Source organism: Sinohyriopsis cumingii, chromosome 1, assembly GCF_028554795.1.
Source record: "Sinohyriopsis cumingii isolate HCF-2022 chromosome 1, ASM2855479v2, whole genome shotgun sequence".
Lineage (NCBI taxonomy): Eukaryota > Metazoa > Mollusca > Bivalvia > Unionida > Unionidae > Sinohyriopsis > Sinohyriopsis cumingii.
The window spans coordinates 75,656,775-75,682,709 of record NC_142961.1 but is presented as its reverse complement, the minus strand read 5'-3'; the positions used below and the strand labels follow the sequence as shown (position 1 = coordinate 75,682,709).

The window sequence follows — 25,935 nt, the reverse complement described above, 5'->3', positions numbered from 1 at the left end:
TGCAACAGTTTTTCAGTTACATAAAAGTGACCAGCCATAAAATGTTGCTTTCATTTAGCAAAGCTCTGGAACAAAAATAACATTAGAAAAAATGTAATACTTTTTTATCAGATTAAAGTATACATGTCATTAAATGAGATTACTCCTGTATATTTATTAATATTTTGAACTCTTGGGCAAAGATATCTCTGTATAAGAAACAAAATATCAATTTACTCTTCATAACCAATTATAACTGATATCAGTTGGTTAAGTGAAACCGATTATCAATTCTGAAATTCTGACCAATTTCCGTCATTCAGCATGTTCAGCAGCATAAAAAGTAGACATTCCAAACTTGTTCCCAATGTATGATTTCATGCTGTCATGCAGTGAATAAGCTAAAGTTAATTCTGATTGGTGGTTATTATTTTACTCTGGACACGAACAAACAATAACACCCAATCAGAACTGAATGTAACATATTTCACTGTGTGACACACTGGAAGTATAGCCCTCATATTCTATACAAGTAGACAAGATGTGAAGTGCAAGAAATGTTTCATAAAAGTGGTTATTAAATGATCAGTAAGTAATTAAATCATATATCAAGAACAAATTTGGGGCGTCTTCTTTATGTTAATATAGATTATCTATGGCTAAGCGTAATGATGGGATAAAATGATCAGCATGAAATTGTTGGGAGGAGGCAGATTTCAATTATGACAGTTAGTCATCTTGTGTTTGCTAATTTGTTGTTGTTGTTGTTGTTGGGTTTAACGCCATTTTTCAGCACGCGATTGGCTATACATGGCGGCCAGTATTAATGGTGGAGGAAGAACCCGGGAAAACCCGGGAAAGAACCACCGACCCACGAGAAGCTACTGGCAAGCTTTCTCACATACCCACATTAGCCGAATCCGAGACTCAAACCCACGCAGACAGCGGTGAGATGGCAGTGATCCGTAACGAAGAACGCTTTAGACCACTCGGCCACTCGGGGCCCTTGCTAATTTGTATGAAGAGAGTGGGTTTTGTCAATCAATTTTCTTTGTTACTTACATAATTAAGTGTATGTGCTTGCTCTGACTGTCTCAGAACAATTCTCAGTTTAAAGAATAAAGAGGCAAACAATTAATAATTATTCACAACTACTTAAGATTAAAGTAACTTCTAAATGGCAAGTATCATTATGTATTGATTCTCTGCCTCTTGCATTGATATGGGTATCAATATGGAAAAAATACTGATGCATCAATATACATATTAATCATTTTACCCTATTGGTCACACTAGTCTTTAAAGTAACTTTCTTTGATAAAACTTTCCAAATGTGTCAATGATACTGTGAAGGTGTGGTGGCAAAATCAATTACAATGTACTGCAGCTAATGAAATGTACTGGGAACAGTGGGACAAACAGAAAGCTATATGGGTCACACTACAGCTTACTGGCTTGTGGAGGACACTGACATAACTGCAATGTTTCTAATAAAAAACATGTATAACTATAATGGCTTGTCAATGCAAATCCATTCTTTCCATTGCATATACCAGAAACCTGTTCCTAACTAATGCACCAACACATAAACACACTCGGACAATGGATTCATGCATCATAACGCCAAATCTCATATATAATTATTGCATCTTCTTTCCACAATTGTATAAAGTTTGCTTACAATATTTGTTACTTACACTGCAATCTTTGTATATCTGACATTTGACTTCCTCCCATAAACTCTGGGGGCAGAAACTAAGGATGACACCCAACTCACACAGATGGTTGCAACATGGGGCAAAATAACTACAATGCTTCATGAAATTCAATCTCACAGTTTAGATATAGAAATAGACTGACAGACTGATGAAGAGAGACATGGAGAGATGAAGGGTATCACAATATCTCATTGCTTTTTCAAAACAAATGTGGAGATAATCCCTAGAATTTTGCACAAATCAATGTCTCCATTCCAAAGTGCATTCATTCTGGTTCATGTCCAATTAATGAAGAAAATTAATCTTGTACCATCTAAAGAACATAACATGATTTTTGCTTCCTCTGTGTTTTTTTAATGCTGAAACATGGCATTTTACTGCCCACAGGGAAGTTTCACTAGCTTCAGGCAACTGTAAGCACATCCTGTAAACAATTTCCATATCACAAAGATACAGTACATAAAAAAGTACAATTTTATCATTATACAAGACTATCTGTTCATAAAGACCATTTCCAAATGATTAACTGTGTGCTCTTTATATCCAGGTTTGACTATTAAATAGATTATTTGGCTGCTTCCATTTTACAACCCGTTTGAATTCTGAATCATATATCAAGAGACCTTTGCTTTGTGCTATGTGAATCTAAATGTAGACTTGTTTAATGACAACCATGACATGAATACCATTGCATTCATTGACAGTATCTGTTTGGTAGTTACTGTTTGCACAGCACAGTAGCAGCACGTTTGCATTTGTTGTTCTGGTTTTGGGTCTCCTCAGTGCAAGATAGGCTATATATGGCAGCTAGTACAACTTGTGGAGGAAGAACCCATGTGAAGCTACTGGCAAGCTTTCTCACATACCCACATCAGTCCAGCCTAAGACTCAAACCCATGAGCATGAGTGGAAGTTATAAATGACATGTTAGGCTTTTGTTATGAAATACCTGATATGGCTTTCTTGGACCACCATAAATTCCAGTATTTGACGTGTTTTGCACGCCATAGCATCTTGTAAATAGACTTTTTCTTTGCATCGCGTGAAGCCTTCATTGCTTGTTTAGCACGTGCGTAATACATGTTAATGCGCGCGACTACATATGTTACTTAGGGATCTTGACTGACACAGCCATTAGAGGGGAGCTTTATGTGTTTAGATGTCGGGGCGGGATTGCCATCATGTCTTACTTAGTTTTAGCCAACGAGTTGGGTGAGTTATATTCTTTTTAATCAGCTCTTTTTAATTAATGTTCAGTTTCGCAAAACACGTTCAATGTTGTATTATACGTTTGCGTTGTTTTATCGTACTTGTAGTTTAATTCATCAAGAGTGTATGGCTTATGTAATTTGGTAGTGAGAATGGTACGATTCGGATTATTAACAGGGATATGAACACATATGCAATACTCCTGTTGGTAGGTTATCTTGTCGCTATTATAACTAATATTGAAGATGTATTATGTATGTATCAGAGTTTTAGTATATCATATTTCTATTTTTTTGGTATGCCATTCGTACGTCACAGTTGTACATAAGGAATATTTCAGGTGTGTTAGTATTAATCCATTTGAAATGCTCAGATATTTTAATCCAGATACACAGAAAGCAGACTATTTGGAAAGTTGTTTCTTTTCATATTCAGCTAAGTAGGTGTGGATAACTATAAAAATAAACAAACTTACCAAAATGTTTCAACTTGACTTGAATAATTTCACAATATTTATTGTCACATGAATTTGTTCTCCAATACTATTGGTGCTTAAGTTATTTCATGTGCAGGTCAGTGTTCACATCGTAATTAAGTCCTACAAATTTCTCAATTATTTGCAGCAAACAGATTATACTTCTCTCTTTTCATATCTGTAAAATAAACACCCAAGTACATCAACTATGTACAAATAATCCCATACATTCACTGGTCTTTTTCTCCAATGGACACAGCCTGTTGATATTCCAGTCGAGCTCTTTGTGTGGCTTTGGCAAAGATTTGTTTAGCCTTCCATTTTGACTGATTTTTTGGGTTCATTGTGCAATTATTTCCTTTCCTTCTCAATGAGAACCTTTTTGCTTTCAAGCTGGTGCTTGTATTAGCGACATGCAGTGCGCATATTCTGACAGTGAGCTATATCTGTTCTCTCATGCAAGAAATCTTTCTTCTTATAGTAATTAACTGCACTTTTTCCAGATGCCTTCTGAGCTTCAATTTTTCCATATGCAGCTTCTTTTGTAGATGCCATTGCTAACTCTTCCAATCACGATTAACGTAGAGCAGAGGTCACAAAATGCCAGTCCTCTAGCATTCAGTTTTCTTATAAACTGACCAACTAAATTTCTGTCAACTTTTCATCCAGCCATTCACATTTCCACACTTTTTTTTTCACCTTTATCTAAACTTCTCGTGTCATGGTCTCTCTCAACAACTTGGGATGCCAGTTTTTGCAAACACGCTTCTTTCCACTGCCATCAGTTTCCATTACACAAAGATTCAATGGATGAATTTAAACTTTTGACCAATCAGAGTACTCTTTATGAGAGTCGTGGGGTAACTAATATATGAAATGAATATGTTACAAGGGTCATTGTGGAATGGGACCGAACTGACCGTTATTTTAAAAACTGGATCGGAGATGATAAAAAAAAAACAGAGAAAAATCATGTCTGTGTATTTAAAGAAGAAACTCCTTAACTTTATGCCTGCAGCTACCTCTAACATATATGATCCTCAATTTAGCTGAAACATCCCACCCAAAATTTGATAACTGCAATATGCATGAAATGGCTGATGAAAGGTGACAATTCTTGCATAACTTCGTCTCAGTTATTCAGCCTGATCACAAATCTCATTGCTTTACTTGCCATCAGTTCATCACAAAATCAAACTTTTGGAGTCACTCGTAACTGAATCCACCACAGCATTCTCAAGTATGTCAGTAACTGGGCTAAATTATTCAAAATAGCATAATAAATGAATAGCTCTGGCATACAAACTTCTGCAGAAAGATTCCACATGTAGATTTGATATCTTTAACTGGGGCCAAATTTTTACTATATATTCCATAGAATCTATGGTGATATCATAGCAGTAGAAAGCTTTAGATCAATTACAAAATCTGATCCACTGCAAGTATATGCTTTAAGTGTCTAGTATTTAATACATACTCAATCTAAAATATATCAAAAACAGGAAGAAACTAAAAAAAGTAAGCAAATAAAATTTTATTGAGTAATTACCTGTGTCTACTGTACAATTTGCTCTGGTCATCTTCAGGATGTGGCGCTATGTCTTTTCCAGCCTTCCATAGGTCATACCTCTCTGGCTGGAACCGCCGTACAAATGTATCCATGCTAATTTTCACACCATCATTCCGACACTTGCACTGGAAAAATGGCATGATAAATAATTCATATAAGGTAAATTTAGCATAACATGTTCATAACAACAATTAATATACCTGAAATACACTTTCCCATGACACATTTTAAATGCTTCTAAGAATAACCAAATAATGTATGTAGTCATTTAGATGTCATTATTTTTAGCACCTCAACAATGATAATCATCATTCTCTGAAAGCAGAAACCTCTGAGGTTGCTACCTCCAATACTGAAATTTGTTGAAATTTACTTAATAGATGCACTGCCAATGTTTGACTTGGTTTGAAAAAAAACATTTTTTGTATGCTGATTTTAGTGCCAGAATTTTTAATTACTGGAAATAATTTCAACAATATGGCGGAAATTCTCAAATTTCACAGCAAAGAAAAATGGGGGGGGGGGGGTTATTTCATCTACCTCTGGTAATTTACAAATAAATCAAAAAACAAACAACATAAATGGTCTGAATAGCTTGAGTAAAGCTTACTACTCGACATATTCTCAAGCATACCTGGTTTTATAGATTTAACATATCCAAGCTTACCTGTGTACAAACTGCTTTCATAGATAAATTCAAAATATGACTTCATGAGTGCAACTATTTCAGCAAATTAGATGAAAGATCACTCCATTATGAGTGGAGCATAATAATTGTCAAAATTCTGATTTAATCTTTTATCACATTCAGATCAGAATTGACAGTAAGTTAGCAAATCAACCGCATGATAGCCTCATAACTATGCATGTATCTGATTTACCAATTATAGTCCAAGAGCTTGATATAATCATATACTCCAAGTCTGATCAAAATAATAGGACTTCCATAGTGAAAATAAGATGAACCAATCAGATTAAAGATTAAATCATTAAAATGCATGCATTTTGCTCATTATCAAACCCATGCAAGATCTTTATAGTATAAGCCCATATTCCAGGTTTAATCAAAATCAGAGCAATGGATCTCACTCATCAATTCATACAAGATCTTAATGATATAAGCAAATATTCTATGTTTGATCAAAGTTTTATCATAAATGTGATTTCCAACCAATAAGATGCATGATCACCTCACTATTATGTTCAGATCTCACTCAATTTCAAACCTGTTTAAGACCTTAAAGATATAACTTATATTCCTGCTTGATCAAAAGTGGATCAGAAATATGCAGGTAACAAGGGTGAGCAATCAGATAACAAGATCATCTTGTCAATAATGCATAGATCTCTCTCATTATTAAACTCTTCCATGACAGATGAATCACTCATAGTTATACCATAAATTCATTTGGCCTTACAGTCAGGCAAGTTAAAAACCATATGGTGCCTTGTTTGCTTCTTCTGAATAAAGTGTTTTTTACCAAGTGATCATGTTATATCTTAAAGGTCAACAATGTACTTTAAAAACAAACATCCATCAGTTCTATCAATACCATCTGACTGTTGCATTGCAGGTTGTATAGTACACTATTTTCATTGACTCCTCAATGCTCATTACTGGTGAAGTCATGTTAAACTCAGAAGTATAGGAACAAATAATTGAAATTTTGATTTTAATTAACAGTAGGTTTATGTTCGAAATTATCATTTTCCTCAATAATTTTCTGTGTTCAATGTTTTAAAGGATCCTAAATTTGACAGACTTTACTAAGAAAAGCATGCATACCTGCAGACACCTTTTCCCATACTCAATCCACCTCTCAGTGGCAAAGTTAGTGGACTCTGCACAGTTGAAACCATGATTATATCCAGAATGATAACCATAAGGAAAGGTTATCATGAACTCTCCAGCTTCTTGTGTGATCTGGAAGACAACAATATAGGTGAAATAGTCAACCTGTGCATGCAATTTTGCCCATAAATGCAGAAACATCAAACAACATAGGCCTTACTTGAGACATCTTAAACCTCCTTTTCTGGCCACTGAATGCCTTTAGATTCTCACATCTGCTTATCACTAGACAGGTAAGACCATAGTAATAAAACAGAATAATCGAAGTTTGTAAATGTAATGTACATCGTGTCATAATTACAATAAAATGTACGAAAAAAATAAATTTCACTTTGCTACTAATCTAGAACTGCAGCTGTCAAATGGCAAGATCCATACAGAATAGTACAAACACAAAACATACCGACAAATTAACAATGCAGGGCACAGTCCATTGCTGTTGATGTGCCTGTATACTTGTACAAAAGATATCAATGATCTCTTATGTTTAAAATACTTGTACATTATATCCATATTTTAATTAAATGTATGGACTATGTAGTCTGAAATAAAGAATTCTTATCTTATATACAAAACATAAAGTAAATAGACTAAATGTCTAGCTTTTGCCGAGTGATCATACAATCAACCCTACAAATCCTGCAATGTGTATGATGATGTTCTCAATCTGAGTACAGCATTCTCATGTTCTATTTTGACTTTTTCTTCTTTTTCTGATCAAACATGTTTTGAAATTTAAAAATCCATGTCCTCTAGCATTAATCAATCATTTAGCATCTGTGTGTGAGATCAGTAATTCATGTCTCACTTAACATCTTAAGCCATTTTTTGTAAGGCACAGACAGGTCTGCTAAGAAAATTTCTTTGTTAGTATAATGAATGTGCAAGACAAGTTTTCATAACCTGAATTGGAAATAACACACACACACACACATGAAGTATATGTAGGTCTATAATGGACAAGCATACTCTTAAGCTATTTTTACACAACGGTCTTCAATTCTTGATTATTCTTGAATTTATATGATGTGTGGGACTGAAGAAATGATGATGGAAAAATGACAAAACCAACATTTTATTTTTTTAATGTACCTAAAAAGAGTAATCCAGATACAGGCAAGTAAGTGTGTGATGTAGTTCAGTAAACAAGAGTCCCCTGAAGGGACTGACACTCAAATTAGCTTATGTGGTGGATATAATGCACCATTTTCATTTAATACAAAGCTGACATAATTAGAACTCTTTCTGTGAAAACCTTATGTCATAATGATTTTCCAGGAGAGCAGTGACAACAAGAGTTATGACAGTCATCATGGCAGCCATACTGAAAGTAAAACTGGCATCATTTTTTTTAAGGAACGATTAGGTATAATGAAAAGATGATTGGGGGAAAACAATGTCAATACAGCAACCCATTTAAGAGAAGAAATAACAATATTTTCAAGACCATGAAGATGCCATATGAACTCCTATGTTGAAAACCACAAGCCAAAATGACTTGACATTATAAGCAGTAGCTAAAAGAAAATTAACAAGATGGCTACATATCTACAAAACATAGGAAATCTTTTGGTGAAAACTCCACATTGATATAACCATCCATTCTGGAGAAGTAGCAATAACAAAATTTTCAATTGGTTGTGCAAGCAGCACAATGTTGATCTAGAACCAAATAGCCTTTGAGATGAATTTCAATTCTCAAATCATTTAGGTGGATTTGTGTGTTAAAGATGAATGTTGGACAACAGACAACTGACCATCTCATAATAGCAGACTGATTATTCCAAAAGAATAATGCTTGTCACAAATGTATTTTGAATCCAATATTATCTCATGTCTTTTATTTGCTTTAGTTAGCAATGTAAAGAAGTTTAAACACTGCATTTGAAACTTTCTGATCAGTTTTCATGTCAATGGAAAGAAATTCCATTCATTTGTAAAACAAATGAACTGTCACCCTATGAAGGCTTACAGGCTGATTGCCAGTAAAGGTAAATAAAAAAATTTCTTCATATTTCATTATATACAAGTAGGAAGACTGGGCTTGTACCACACTATCTGTCAGCTGTTTTTGATGGAGGTTCCCAACAAAATAACAGAAAACTGTTGCTGAATACAAATAAGAAAAGTGTCAACATTTAAAAATTAATTTAAAGCATGATGAGTATTTCTTTTTTTAAATAAATCTGACTTAAAACTTCACATAAAAACAACTGCTTTAAGTGACAGCTGTAAAGTCTAAATTCTGACCACTTCACTCCCATTTATCTTCAACATTTTAAAGTAGAAGACTGATACTTTCTGTAGTTCTCTTGTGTAAATTTTACTGTTTTCACAAGTTTAAAAGTGTGTGTGTGTGTGTGTGTGATTAGGATTTTTAACATAGCTTTAACACTTTTTCAGTAATATTGCTACGATGTCTGCCGAGCGGCAGTTTATAGTGATGTCTAGCACTGGGGCATCATGCTGCAGATATATAGCATGATGTCCCACCCAGTCACATTATCCTGACACCAGGCCGACCAGTCCTAACACTAACCTCTTAATGCTGAGCGTCTAGCAAGGCAGCTGTTAGTACCATTTTTGTAAGTCTTTGGTATGACTCGGCTGGGGTTCGAACCCACAACCTCCTGCTTCTGAGGAAGATGCTCTAACCACTATGCCACCGGAGTGGTCCAAGATTAAAAGAAATGATTAGGTAAAGAAAATATTTAAGTATCTACAATTTCTGAGTTACAAGCTCTAAAAAGTTCCATGTACCAAAACTTTGCAGACAAAAATAATTTTAATTTGTTCTAGATTGATGTTGTATTAAAAATGTGTGGTTATGTAAATCACAGACATATGGTATTAAAGATGATTTTACTGCTGCTTGTTTCTTTTGTTTTAATTAACTGTACAATGGGTACTCCTAGATCAAGGATCCGACTTGTCAGTTTTTTTCCCCCAAAAATATTACGTCTTATAATGAATCAAATCTCCTAAAGATTTTCACCTTGTTATGTCATCAACATAAATATTACCAATTACTTGAGAGTCAAAATAAGAATATAAAACTGAAACGTGCAAATTACTGTAATGCTCAAATTATTCCCTAAAGGTACAATTAGCTGCCAGCAACTAAAGGTTTATTTTCCCTCTATTCATGTACCTATTTCAATGAAAATAAATCTAAAAAATAGAAGATAATAAGTATTTCAATTTAAATTCTGTAGAACAAAACAATACAATTTTCTGCAAAGATAACTTCAATGATTGTAAATATACATCTACAAAAATCAGTTTTTCATCACAGGCTTGAAGGGAAATTACAATCCTGGAAAATACCCTGAACATGGTTATTACTGATCAACTGTGTTAACACAATCTTTAATTATACATAAGATCACTCATAAAATTCTTGCTTGCCATCAAAACACAGAAACATTCTTTGTACATGAAGCCTGACATACTACAGCAGTGAAGTGATGAAGACATGGTCCTTCCTTAACTCAAAGACAATTACAATATTCAGTTAAAGTATAATTTATTTTCACCATACATTCAATTCAAACTACCTCAACAGAGTAACATTATCTGCTTCCAAGGGGCAGACCAAGCCAAACTTATATTTTCCACCATAAACCATCAACCTGTGTTCACATATTCTGCTCAGCATTAATACTTTGCATTTTATTTTACCAAAACAATTTGTCAAATAGCCTTCTTGAAAGAGCAACATCTTTTGCTAAAAAATGCAAAACTGACAATCTACTATAAATACTAAGTCTTGACCTATAGATGTTGAGACATGAAATTATAGCAAATTTTTCATATACTGTAATGCTGAATTTGTTTTAATTCATACAAGTCATGGAACATGAAAAAATTATTTTTTTTGTGTCCCAAGATTTAGTCATTATGGTATCTGCTGACTCGTATCCCACTCCCTTGCTTTGACACATGCAGACAGATTTGTAAGTTCTGAAACTGTTGTATATATCCGTGCATACATTTAATATTCCAAGGTCTGATGCCTCTATTTACAACATACATGCATAATGCAAGAATAATAGGACATTATGCGTAAAGACACAACAATGGCTGGATGCATACATTCAACTGTTTCCTGGAAACAAGAAAAAGACATGACTGAACTCCAGCCAACTCATTTGGAAAATTAATACAGCAGAGCTTCAATTATCAAAATCTCAACTGTCTGATTTAGTGACACATATCTAAAATGATACCATGTTCCTCGAGACAAAATTCCTTTCAGTATCAAGCATTTATCCAGGCTTCCTTTCCGATTCCAAACAAACAGGGTTTTCCTCTACTAGTTAAGATGAAACATAAACAATTATAAATACCTTGTTGAAAGGAATAGAATACTGCTTTAGTATAGTCGGTGAGATAAGGGTCATCTTGTGTCGCAGGAATGCTGGACAGGCTTGGAAGCTGCTGGGGAAAAATCCTACAATCAAAAACAAAATTTTGTTGTAAGTTTTAACATTCTTGAAAATATCATAAGGAAAGAAATCAACAATCTTTAGTTAATACTGTCCTATATGATATAAAATTAAAGCAAAAATTTAATTTCAGCAGATTTAAAAAATAATCATATTCACTTCACAAATTCATGATCTGTAATAAGTAAAATTTACATTTCATAAACTCCATTAAATAACATGAATATTTTTAAGAACTTTAATTTCCATTTTACATTTGAAGAAATAGTCTGTTGAATAAAAAATATGTGATCAAACTCTGTGATTAATATCTTTTCTGAGTAAACAAAAAGTTTCATGCTGTTTTACACTTTTCCCATTTTGACAAACTTACATGTTAAATCTTTAGTAATAGTTTTCAAATTATTTTATTCCAATTCTACAAGGTTAAAATTTTACAATTTATAATTAGGTCACAAATCATTCAATTTAAATAAAGAGGAAATTTCTACGCATAAAATTTATAAATGAATTAGGTATCAAACTGCAATACACAATGCTGTGCCAGCCTATCTCATGTCATCTACATAAGCATAGAAACATGCTTTCAAATTTCATTTGTCTACCTCAAGGTTTTGTCAAAATATCAAAGTCTGAAAAGCTGAAAAATTTTAAGGGGGAAAATATACCGCAATAAACTAAAAAATATCTGATCAGGTCATCAATACAAATATGCAAGCAAAATTTTATTAGACAAGGTTGAATGGTTTTCACATACTTTGACAACATGCTTCTTGGGATGGCGTACAAATGTTATAAAATCTTGGTGGCATACAAATAATTTCAATCTATGCGTCAATATTTGATCCTCCTCACAGGAATCATAGAGCATGGGGCCAATCATTAAACCCTTCTTGCTGTTGATCCTCACAGGAATCCTAGGGACTAGGGCCAATAATTAAACCTCTCTTGCAGAGGTTTATTATGGACAACACTTCTAACAAGTTTGGTGACATTCTGTGCAGTCATATGGAAGATACAGTTACAGATGGATAGAAAGACAGACGAGAAGGGCAACATTTAAGCACTGAATCATTGGGATAAAATGCCAGATCAAAACATACCCATCACAAACAAGAACTTAATCTTATTAGTCAAAGTTTGACACAGACTGTAAGAAAGATACCTTGTGCAAGCCTTTCTAAGCGTCTTCCATGTTCAGGAGGAATGGCATACCATGATTTTGGGGCTCCAAAGTGCAAGTAATTAATACTATACAAATCCATATCCTCTGTGTGCCAAGCAAATGTTGTCTTCCACATGCCAAAGTACAAGTAAGCTGTATTGACCCCTTCGATCTTGATCCCATAGTCCTCTCCCACAAAATCCAGAATTGATCCTAGACGACTTATATTCCAAATGTCCTGGTCTTTGTCGTATAAGCTCCCTGAGATGTCAGCTCCATAAATTGGGTTGACAAAGGTGATGTTTTTCCAGTATTTCCTTTCTAACTCTTCATAATCAAAATGTCTAGGTGTTCGATAGCTGAAGAAAAATAAGTGTAAATGAAACTGGGTACATTATAACAAGTTTATTCTGAACCATTACATGTAACTGTACTATGTGAATCATGCTCAATGAAAGTTATGCAAAATCTTCGGTGATTTTTTTTTTAACATGCAAGAAAAATGAGTACACATACTAACAATGACACAGTCTGTTTACTTGACTGTGAAACTAATTATAATACATCAACAAATTAATAGCCCAAAAAATTAAGCTATGAGACACTCATATTTTTGTAAGATAAATGAGACTGTATCTATGAACAGTAAATCTGTGGCAGTGCTTGCTTCTTTTAAATACATGTTATAGAATGCATACACTAAAAAGTTGAATACATGTCACAGAATGCATACACTAAAAAGTTGAATAAATATTATGGAATGCATACACTAAAAAGTTTGCATCCTACATGTCCAAGTTTGAACATCCATGATCTGTTACAAATGGCCACTAATGTTTTTATTCAATTAAACTCAATGCTTATTCAAAAAGTACATCAAAAATAAAAAAGTTGAAAATTTCCAAGCTCTTGCATTTTGAAATATGGCAGCTCTTACACTACAATCACATGCAACATGTACATCATAGTCAAATATGTATCTGTTAGTTCATATATTACAGTGGTCTGGCTCCTATCCTTATTTGTGTGATGACTAGTGAAAAAAAGCTAGTACTGGTTGCACAAGTGGACTGACCAAATTTTGATTATTATTTCCAAGATCAACTATAAACATTTATATTTTTGTTCTTTAATCTACGTTGACATTTAGTGATGAAATCCTTTAGAACAGGTAAAATATGTGAAGAACAGCTTCCAGCAAATAGAGACTTTCATTTTCTAATACAACCCAAATGTCAAAGGAGATGTCATATCGCTACGATGTCTGCAGTTTGGCAGTTATGGAATCAAATACTATTTTTTAAAAAATAAAAAATGACAAAGGAAATAACTTAAAGATTAGATTGGTAAGTACTTTAAAATGACAAAGGAAATAACTTAAAGACTGGATTGGTAAGTACATCAAAATGACATAAGAGTCTAATCAGTGAGTGCTATCATCGACTACATAGTTCACATCTATGAACTGTTAACAGTCTCCAGTAATCACTGTAAACATTAATCATTATGTAGAAAATATGTGTGTGTGTGTGTATGACTTGAATTTTTAACGTAACTTTAACAACTTCTCAGTCATTGCTATGATGTCTGCAGTGTGGCAGTTTATTCTAAGTGATGTCTAGCACTGGGACATCCTGCCGCAGACATATCGCATGATGTCCCACCCAGTCACATTATCCTGACACCAGGCCAACCAGTCCTAACACTAACCTTTTAAAGCTGAGTGCCTAACAAGGCAGCTGTTAGTACCATTTTTGTAAGTCTTTGGTATGACTCGGCTGGGGTTCAAACCCACGACCTCCCGCATCTGGAGCAGATGCTCTAACCACTAGGCCAACATGACAGAGCAGTAGATGATAAATGTGCTTGAACACCCACTTTTATGAACACATGGAAATGCCTCCGAGAAAGGGAATAAGGTCATGGACATGATAAGAGAAACAGCTATGGCTACTCTGGGCCCCAAGAAACGAACCCATCAAGACTGAATCGACAAGAACAATGGTGCCATTGAAGATCTGCTTGCCAGAAAGAACAAAGCATTCAGAATGACACAAACACAAACTCCAACCCCAAAAATGACCGCTTCAAATCCTATCAAGCTAAGGCTCAGAAAAAAATCCGCAAAATGCATGACCACTGATGGGAAAGGAAAGCTGACGAAGTGCAACGCTATGCCGACACTAACAACTCCAAAGAGTTCTACAACGCCATCAAGTCAATCTTCAGCCCTTCAAAGTCTGGCTCTGCCCCCTGCTTGCTGCAGATGGCAGTACACTATAAAGGACAAGGCTGGCATTAAGGACTGATGGAAAGAACACTTTAGTCAGCTCCTAAACTTGTCCTCATCAGTCTGCCAATCTGTTCTTGACCAAATACCCCAATGAACAACCAACTGGATGTTCCACCACCGACAGGAGTTAAGGACAGTCATTAAACAAATGAACTGTGGCAGGGTACCTGGAAAGGATGGAATCCCAGCGAAGGTGTACAAGGCTCTCAGTGAACAGACTCTGGAGGCATTCCATGATGTGCTAATTAGCATCTGGACAGAAGAGGAGATGCCAGATGACCTCCACGACGCATCAATTATGACCCTCTATAAGAAAAACGGCACACTTGCAGACTACAGTAACTACAGAGGCATCTCCTTGTTGTCCATAGCTTGCAAAATAATGCTCACATCATCCTCAACAGGCCTATTGCGGTAATGTCAGAAGATAACCTCCCTGAGTCTCAGTGTGATTTTCTCCCCGACTGCAGTACCATTTAACATGACCTTCGCAGTGAGACAAGTCCAAGAGAAGTGCCTTGAGCAGAACATGAATCTGTATGCCGTCTTTGTGGACCTGACAAAGGCTTTTGATACAGTCAATAGACATGTACTGTGGGTAGTACTCAAGAAGTTTGGGTGTGGTCAGGAGTTTACCAACCTCAACCAGCTCTTCTACGATGACATGACTGGAGGGATTCTCTCAGACGGTGAACCCTCTGAGAAATTTCCCATATCTAACAGTGTTATACAGGATGTGTACTTGATCCGAGACTCTTCAACCTCTTCTTCACACAGGTACTGCTCCATGCAATCCATGACCTTGACCTTGGTATCTACATTAGATATCACTGGGATGGATCGGTGTTTGATCTCCGGTTGCCTAGCTGTAAAAACCAAGACGCTAGTAAGACTAATCACTGAAGCACTCTTTGTAAATGACTGTGCCCTCATAGCCCATAATGAGACTCAAATACAAGCAATCGTGGACAGGTTCTCTGAAGCCTCCAACCTATTTGGACTCACAATTAGTCTAGGAAAGACAGAAGTCCCATCCAGCCCGCCCCACTATTCCATCACAACCCTGCATCACCACTGGCAACACGAAGCTGAAGAATGTGGACAGTTTCGACTCCGAACCAAGGTCTTGCAGCACAAGAACATACGCCTGTCAACAAAGATGAAAGTATACAATGCAGTTGTCCACATGTCTCTCCTGTATGGCTGTGAAACGTGGACTGTCTACCGAAGGCATATCAGTCAGCTGGAACAATTCCACCAGCACTCCCTGAGATCCATCATGCAGATCAAGTGGCAGGACCGAATCACCAACCAAGAAGTCCTTGATAGAGCCAACACAACAAGCATTGAAGCCAAACTAATTGAGGCCCAGCTTCGTTGGACTGGCCATGTCATCCACATGGATCAAAACAGAATCCCAAAGCAGCTGTTATTTGGCAAGCTAGACCAGGGCAACCAAAACAAAGGCCAAAATCGCAAGAGGTACAAAGACAATCTCAAGATGCACATCAAATGGACAGACCTTCAACCCCAGCAGCTTGATCTCGCTGCCTGAGACAGAAGCCACTGGCGACCCCTGACTAGAAAAGCCTGTTCCACCTTCGAGATTAATTGCCACCAGCATCTTGCTGCAACTCGTGATAGACATCACAGATCTGTATCCCAGCCTCCCTAAACCACCAGTGTTCCATGCCCCACCTGCAACTGCCTGTGTGCATCAGAATTTGGACTCCAGAGCCACAGGTGCATCCAACATCGAGGAGATCGCACAACTTGTCTTCCTCAGCTTAAGAGACTACCAAGATATATATATATATACATACACACACACAGATGGCAAGTGGCAGATGACACTTTTATCCTATTGCAAAGTATTACATTTATTAAGTACAAGTACTGTAATTCCCATCCTTACATTTTAAACAAGCTTTAACCAGCAGTTATATAGCAGAAAAATAAAGTACAACACTTTTAAGCATTCTAATGACAAAACCTTCCTTAAGAAATGGATGACTTCCATCAAGACCATTCAAGGGACAACATGAACACCAGATACATATACCAAGCAAGGTGCAAGTAAATGAACATTTTCTATGCAAACAACATTGCAAAAACTTTAAATATTGGTCTTTTACGGACATATGTAAGCATTTCCAACTTCATGGAGAATTAGAAAGAATTAAAATGAATTTTGATTAACCTGTAATCTGTCTGCATTCAACTCCCAATTTTTGCTGTCACATGGTAGCATATGTCCTAACTGAACTTAATTTACACAATTCATAGTTCACACAAGCTCTGTATGCTTACATACCGGTCACTGTTTGCTAGCTTTTCAAACTCCTTCACAGTTGTGGCTTTCTTCTGTATATTGTATTGGGTGAAAAGTCCCTGGTATCCAGACACAACCTGAGATATAGGAGCTGGAATGACAAGGTCAACGTCACTATAGCCAATTTTACGTGGGATCCACTCAGCTGGAGGAATCACCTGAATGAAAAAAAGGGAATAAAATTTACTGACATTTTATTTGCAACACAGCTGCATGTCATAATGCCCAATCAAAACTGGGAAGTTTATATTTGCATGTACATAATGTAAATAACTTTTGGAAGTGTATTCGCACAGCCACCATGTGACTACAACAGACAGGTTACTGCACAGGGAATAAGTCCAAATTATTCCAAATGATATAACTCAGCTAAACATAACACATATCCATTATTATACCCTTAAAGGTTTGGCAGAAGATTTATCAAATTACAAACAATTGTTCCACAGCATCTACCGTATATGTTGGGACACGATAAAATAATTTGTTTTTCCTGTCATAGAACTTATAGTGAAACATTTTTCACTTTGGTCATATGTCCCAAGACTTAAAAAACAAAAATAATTGTACATGTATTGCATTTGTGCTTGCCCTCCCCCACTGCACGTTGCAATAAAATAAATAAAATGCTTAAGTGATAATAAAAAGAAAGAAACTAACCTTGTGTTATCATTTATTCCCTTTTTCAACATGAGCATTAAAGAATAAAATATATCCACAAAATCCATATAAGCAGGCTTCCATACTGTAGCGTGTATCAATTATGTCCGATACCACACACCATGTTGTTCATTGACATGAACATTGAGAAACAACTGTGTGTGGTTATGCTCAAAGGTTTGAATATGTTATCCGACTAAAAACTGGAGCCATCTAAATCGCAAACAAGAGGGAAATAGTCAACCGATATCTTAAAGATGCAAAATAATCAAGACTGAATTATATCCAGGTCTACTGTATGACAGTATCTCGCAAATAAAAATCATCATTTGAAAACACATTCACTTGAGTGCAAGTGACAATCTTTTCACCAGCTCGAGTTACAAAAGTATCCTTACTATTTACCCGCAGACACCAATGCTCCTTTGTATTAATTGTAACCATAGATGCCAAGCACATAGAAGCCCTGGTGGTGAATAAACAAGACTGGCTGCGAGCAGTTAACTCCTTCTTTGAACCTACCGACAGGGCATCAAAGACAAAAAGTTATTTTTATTACAAAGCAAGCCGATCTCAAAAGCCAACTTTGGTTACTTTTTGTGTGGAAAGGATATCAATACAAAGGTTATTTTATTACAAAGCTAGCTGACATTGGTAGCTGACTATGGATTCTGTAAAGTGAGCCTATTTAGCTTTTTTTTTGAATATACAAAGTCGGCCAAGATATGGAAACAAACTTTGGTCCCTATTCACCTGTATTCACGGGAATTTTGAAAATAAATTGAAAGAATGGAACAACATTTAAAGTGACACAATATAGTGCTCTGTGCACAGATGTCAATGACCCAGCATCACCCAGAATATTTGGAGAAAATAAAATCATGTGATGAATTCGTGAAGGCCAAAAGAGAAGCAAACGATTTCGCAAATGAGAGGGAAATAATCAGCCGATATATTGATGACAACTTCCATTCATACATGACACGGTGTTAGGTGCAAAATAGCCAAGACTGAATTATATCCAGGTCTACTGTATGACAGTATCTCGCAAATAAAAATCATTATTTGAAAACACATTCACTTGAATGCAAGTGACAATCTTTATGCAAGCGCGGGTTACAAAAGTATCATTACTATTTACCCGCAGACATCAGTACACCTTTGCATTAATTATTACTACAGATGCCAAGCACATAGAAGCCCTGGTGATAAATAAACACAACTGGCAGCCAGCAGTAAACTTCTTTGAACTTACTGACAGGACATCAAAGACAAAGGTTATTTTTATTACAAAGCCAGCAGACCTCGGAAACAGACTTTGGACTACGAAACCGATTTTTTTTTTAAAGGATAACAATACAAAGGTTATTTCATTACAAAGCAAGCTGACCTTGGAAGCCGACTATGGATTCTTTTAAGTGTACAGATCTTTTATTTTTTTAGTTTTGAATATATAAAGACGACCAAGATATGGAAGCTAACTTTGGTTCCTTTTCACCGGTATTCATGAAAATTTTGAAAATAAAGTGAAACGATGGAACGTTTTTAAAGTGAGACAATATAGTGCTTCGTGCGCGAACATCGATGACCCAGCATCACCCAGAAGATTTGGAGAAAATAAAATCATGTGACGATTTCGTGATGGCATGAAGAGAAACAGATCATTTCGCTGACAATATAATCATTAACATGGATGAAACTCAAGTGTACTCTGATCGCATTCCTGGATGGACTGACAATAAGATGGGGGTCAAAAGTGTGAGAATTAGCAAGACTAGTGCAGATTTGAAAAAATCGGACTTTTGTCCTTGCAGTTTCTGCTTCAGGTGATGTGTTGCCTCTAACAATTTTCACGGTATGGAAAGCTAAATAAAATATTCATGTACTGAAAGAATGGATTGTACGTGTGCTGGAGAAGGGTTGTGTTGATGAGATGCTGCTGCTGTAGATTAAAGAGTTTTATCTCAAGTACAGTTAAATTTTTTAAAATAAAATTTCAGTTGGAGTGCATTTTCTGACATGTAATTTTCAAATGATTTAAAAGAAGTCCCACAACTTACAACTCAAAAAAAATATTGTGTCCCAGAACATACAGTGCACAAAAAAATGCCAGTCTGATTTAACAAGCAGAGAGCACATGTCAACGTGGTGTGCACGTGATACAACAAAACTCCAAAAGTTGTTCTCAGAATATATAAATATGGAGAATTTTGTGTTCTTTTGTTTTTGTATTCTTATTACAACCAGTAGATGGCTTTCATTTAATACTTTTTATATTTTTTATTCTACAACATTTGAAAAGGTGGGTTGTTAGATTTGTGTACAGTACTCATGCAACTAGCAATGCAAATCGCGAGCACTAGGTCAAATTTTATCAATGACTTGGTTTTATCTTGTCTTTCAGCAGATAAAAGACTCAAGGATTTTACTGCTCACAATTTCTGAGAAAATAAGTAATTTACATATTGATTTCATGCATGTCTCACTCAATTAGGCCACTTTTAAAGTTTGCTAGGCCATCCGGTAAGAAAAAGATACGGATATTGAGCTGACTACTAGACGGATCTAATCCACTGGGCATCTGGACTGATTCAGCATATATGTTTATTGCAAGCAAATAATCCATACTGCACCCTCCAAATATTCTGGTTAGAACTCGATAAATTTAACTCAAAATCAGTTTAGTTATGACTCAATTACATGATTGTTTCGGGCGTCAAGTGGAAGCGGAAAATTCTTGGGTTTTTCCCAGACTTTCATCAATATTTGTGAAATTCAGGGACTTTTAACGATCGGGAAAAAGGGATAATTTCTTCTGTCTTTTTCCCAATTTCCCGTTAGCGTGGGAACCTTGCATACATTGGGACCATCATAAAAATGCATTTTTAAGCTACATCTTGAATAACATAATAATTATACTCTGATTTCTGAGTCAAATATTATAATTTGTATGTTTTTATCATCAAATGATAACTTGCAGAAATCAGCCAGTGATAGCTTTTCCTAGCAGTTTTACTGTCTTAGGCAAATTAGTTGCCCACTTCACTGGGTAGCGTGACGCCTGGGCAATGAAGCATCACTACATGATATCTATTCACAACACTACCTGTGGGAAGGCTCAATGATGTCCTGCACAGGTAAATTCAGTTACCTGTCTTTGAACACAGGATGGGTACAGACTTATACCATATGATGTTTTACCTGGAAACTAGTAGATAACAGACGATCACAAGGCAATGATTTGTCCAGAAATAATATGTCTTTACAATACTACCTGTAGGAAGGCCCAAGGATGGCCTGTGCAGGAAAATCAAGGCAGCTTGGCACCGGGATGCTAAGAATGCCTTGGTACAGAAAACTCACCTGTATGTAATCAATCACAAAGGATTTTTACATACATAAAGAGTTTTCATAGAGATCTGCATGCATATAAAAAATAAATATAAACTGAACTTGCACAGGCTCAAGTGCTATTAAGAAGATGAAAGTGTTAGAAAATCATAAAAGCAGAACTTTGTTGGAAATTTACAGGAACAGAGAAAAGTTGGAAATATAGAGGGAGTATACATTCCTTGAAGTGAAAAGACTCCTTTAGCTTGTTATGGTATATCTTCCAAAAGTTCATTCTGGCTTTTGCAAGGAGATATCTCATGCTGTGAGCATGATTTTTAGCACGAGTGGAAGTAGTAATTGAGATATTCTTGGAATATGGTACACTGTACCAAGAGGAGATCACTGCCTGACTGCCACCTAAGTAGTCAGATAAGTTATAGTTTTTTTTAGCTAAATGTTTTTAAACTGGGAGGGTTGGAGGTAGTAGAAGTTCTAAGGTATAAGCAATCAAGTTCTAAGGTATAAGCAATCAGCTACTTTCAAACTTTTACTAGCCTACTCCTCTAAGCATACAATAAAAGGAAACATTCATCGACTGGGTGACAATACTGGAATTTTTCACCCACCAGATTCGCTCGACCTCAATTTGAATATTTCTATGTCTCCTGCAGGTGATGGAGTATAGCACTGTACAAGTTTTAACAAAAGTGACTAAAGGTGTCATCGGGTACCCGGATATTCGGGTATCCACCCATTCATAATTAGTTACCCAGGTAATAAATTTAACTACAGGGAACTTGTTTAGTCTATGTTAGAAAAAAAAACAAAAATACAACAAAAAAATGTTTCCAAGTTCAGATCAAAGATTATATCTGATGACATAAGGAGCAAAGCAAGATACAGAATAATGAGCAGTTTGAGGCTTGTGTCATATGACATTGATCTATCATAGACCTCCATCTACTAATCTTGTATTGTCAATGTGTGCAACCACTTGGCTATGTATAGTGAAAAGATTCCTTATTTTCTATTTATAATAAATGTACATGACATTTTCCTCCCCAAACAGATGGCTTTCTTGAATTTGGAACCATGTGTCATATATTCATTATAATTTGATATAAACTTAGGTAGCAGACCAGTCTATATTGAAAAGAAGAAAAAAGCAAGGTGCCAAATATTAAGTGAAACGGGTTTTATTGATATGACTTGTGGATGTTATATGGCTAAAAAAATATTAGAGGAAAGGAATTTTGTTAAACTGAAGAACATGTTGCAACAGGATAAGGACAGATAAATAAAAAAATATTGCAAATTTTGAAAGAGGAACTCGACAGTGATGTAATACAGATTTCTAAATTTGCGGACTTTATGACCTTTCAGTGAAAGTGAAACGTGATGAAGACTAGTTTAGGTTAGTGTTATGTATAAATAATTCATCATTTTGTTTTGTGTCTTTATCCTTGTACTAATCCATATGTTTTAGCTGATTTGTGACAAGTTTTGTAACTAACTGCAGATCAGGTAAGTAGCAAAAAATAAATGTACATTTTCTGTAAGGTTTTCTGTAATTGTGTTAAGTAAAATACAGATTACTCTTTATATGCGCAGACTGCTTTTTTGTCACTCATATTAGTAATAATTACACTTATACCTCTCGGGGGAATTGACATACAGTGGAACCCCGCTATAACGCGCCCCGCCATAACGCGAATTCGGATATAACGCGGTCGTAGCATGGCTCCCGAAATTTCGTATATTCATTCACACATGGAGAAAAAAAATTGGGAGAAAAGTAAAAAAAAACAGAAATTAACTTCATTTTGGGCATGAGATTAGTTGTGACTTTTAAAATAATATGATCGTGGCATGGTTCCTGAAATTTGAAATTCATTTACGTGTATTTTTATCGGACCGTGAAAATATTTGTTTAACGTACGAGAAATAGTGTGTAAAACGTTTATTATAATTTGGTGGAAGAATTCGCGTATGACTTTTAATAATAAACGATCGGAACTTAACAATTTATCCAGGTTCTTTAAGTGATTTTGGAGAAGTGATCATGTATGAATTCTAAAATAATACGATATATATAACGTACGAGAAATAGTGTGTACAACGCTTGGCTTCTGAAATTTATCAATTTGAACAGGTTGTGGTGAAGCTCCGTATTCTACTCTAGAAGAGAAAACTGGTTTCATTAGGTTTTTGAATTGTTAAGCCAAAGTAAACATTATCGGAAGTGTTACTTATTACGGATCCATGAGTAAAGCCAGTAAATCGTCTTTGTGATTGTCTTCCATGAATTCTGTATACAGTCGTTGCTCAAACAATAGCCGACATGGGCTTCTTATTTAACTGCAATCACAGCCAAGCAGCAGACAAAGCTGTGGTTGATACAAGAGTCGCACAATTTAATAAACATCAAAGGACGAAAGCCGCCAACATGTATGCTGTGCTTGGCGGTGTGATCAAACAACAAACAGTTGAAAGTAAATAATATCCAATACAGACACCGTATGTAGACCTGGGAATAGCTGCATGCAATGACCGTACGATATCAGACGGCAAGTAAATGGTTTCAATATTTTGTTCATCCTATATTTTACACGACGAATTCAGACTATTACAAAATTATTGAATATTTTAAATCTGTACGATTTTCAATGAAATTACATCCATTATGGATGAACTGCATGCCACGACGGCACGGTAGCATACGGTGTTGATACACTTTTCATGATATAGCGATAGTCTGGTATTATCGGTCAATCTGTATTATCGTTCAAACAAATAAAAATTAGTAAATGTTTTTAATGCACAGTAATAACCTATAAATATATTAGCCATCGATTATTTTGAATATATCTTAATTAATGCATTCCAGTTAATATTCATCTGATGATAAGCCGACTTTTGATCATTGTACATGTATACATGTATATATTCTCGGAAAAAAGTTAAATATTGTAAAACCCCGCATTAACGCGACCCCGCTTTTAACGCGATCCGATTTTATGGACCCCGATCATCGCGTTATAGCGGGGTTCCACTGTATATGAACTTACAACAAAGCAGTTCAGTTCATAATTTCCATTCAATTGGGTATCTGGGTAACAGATCATAAGGTTCAACTGATACACTGGTGACTTTTCCTAATATTTTGACATCTTTAACCCTTTACCTCATAGAGCACAGTGACAAAGTGCATCACGCTATAAATAGAACACCTGTTACCTAGCCGACCGCATACGCATAGGCCTGCCTGTGAATTGTTAAGTAATGTAGTGATGTTACGTTTAACAGCAGTTTTAACCATTTTACGTTTTTGGTACACATCTATTATATGTGGAAAAATTTACGAGTAAAGTCCAATTGTTATAGCTGTGTAATTATTTTTCACAGAAGAATTGTGTATGTGCTTTAAAATCAAGAGAGAACTTGTTCACCGTCATGTCAGTGAGGCCGCGTGACCAACTGTAGCTGCCATTTCCCATACTCAAAATTTACATGTTTTTCGTCTGCGTCTACATCACTAAGTCATCTGAATTTGATAATCAATAAAAACTAATTGCTGCCTACATAAATATCAGAGCCTTTACCTAAGTTATTGAATCTTTTGTGGTTGTGATTCTAATCATGAAAACTTCATAAGTACTGAATAAAATATTGCCTGTGAACTGTTAAGCAATGTAGTGTATGTTACGTTTAACAACAATTTTAACCATTTTACATTTTTGGCACACATATATTATATGTGGAAAAATTTAAGAGTCAAGTCCAATTGTTATAGCTGTGTAATTATTTTTCACAGAAGAATTTTTATGTGCTTCAAAATCGAGAGAGAACTTGTTCACCGTCATGTCAGTGAGGCTGCGTGACCAACCGTAGCTGCCACTTCCAATACTCAAAATTTACAAGGTTTTCATATGCATCTACATCACTAAGTCATCTGAATTTGATAATTTATAAAAACTAATTGCTGCCTACATCAATATCAGAGACTTTACCTAATTTACTGAATCTTTCGTGGTTGTTATTCTAATCGTGAAAACTTTGTACGTACTGAATGAAGTCTGCAGCTGCCATTTTGGAGAGTGGAGATTACGACCCAGTTGCTTTAAATAGCAGATATCGACCAGTGCATGAATAGCGACCACGTGATCTGACGTAATTGTCATTCGCAGAAATGAATGTAGTATCTAATAGGGGGGTTTTCCCCGAAGGTGGCGCTACGAAAACTAACTCAAAATGGCTGATGTTTACAGCAGGCGTCAAATGGCGCTTCCATGCAAATCTTGTAGAAGCGTCAAAAGGCGCTTCCATGCGAATGGAGTAGAGGCGTCCAAAGACGCTTGCATGAGGTAAAGGGTTAACAGTGACTTGAAAATAATGAATTCAAGGTAATCAGGTGTGTGGCAGCTGTATGAATAGCTTTACATAAATTATTTGTACACATTTGTTGATTTGCAAGTATACAGCAAAATGTTTCTGCTGTAACGCTTTAGTAGCTGCTGTTGGAAAATATATCAATACTGTACATATAATTCTTTTTTAATATCTCATCATCATACAGTGCAACCCCGCTATAACACGTCCTGCTTTAACGTGAATTCGGATATAACACGGTCGTGGCGTGGCCCACGAAATTTCGTATATTCATTCACACATAAAAAAATATTATTTGTTCAAAGTACATTAAATAGTGAATAACAAATTTATTATCATTATGGGGAAGAGATTGCGTAGGAATTCGAATTTAATATGATCAAGGCGTGGTTCCTGAAATTTTAAATACATGTATGTGTATATTTCTCGTACCGGGAAAAATATATTTTTTTTAGTACGAGAAATAGTGTGTAAAACGTTTATTATCATTTTGGGGAAGAGTTCACGTATGA

General features: G+C 35.5%; 1 protein-coding gene across 5 annotated transcripts in view; it reads right to left on the bottom strand.

The window, feature by feature from the left end:
• Window positions 1-25,935, bottom strand: part of LOC149807143 (lysine-specific demethylase 4C-like) — an 81,881-nt gene that overhangs the window by 36,317 nt on the left and 19,629 nt on the right. For all 5 annotated transcript variants that reach the window (XM_089962666.1, XM_089962676.1, XM_089962657.1 and 2 more), the window contains exons 3-7: window positions 17,024-17,199; window positions 12,417-12,775; window positions 11,153-11,256; window positions 6,738-6,875; window positions 4,931-5,076 (exon numbers count right to left, since the gene is read on the bottom strand). In XM_089962666.1, coding sequence (XP_089818792.1) covers window positions 4,931-5,076; window positions 6,738-6,875; window positions 11,153-11,256; window positions 12,417-12,775; window positions 17,024-17,199 — 923 coding nt within the window. The remainder of the gene's footprint in view (window positions 1-4,930; window positions 5,077-6,737; window positions 6,876-11,152; window positions 11,257-12,416; window positions 12,776-17,023; window positions 17,200-25,935) is intronic.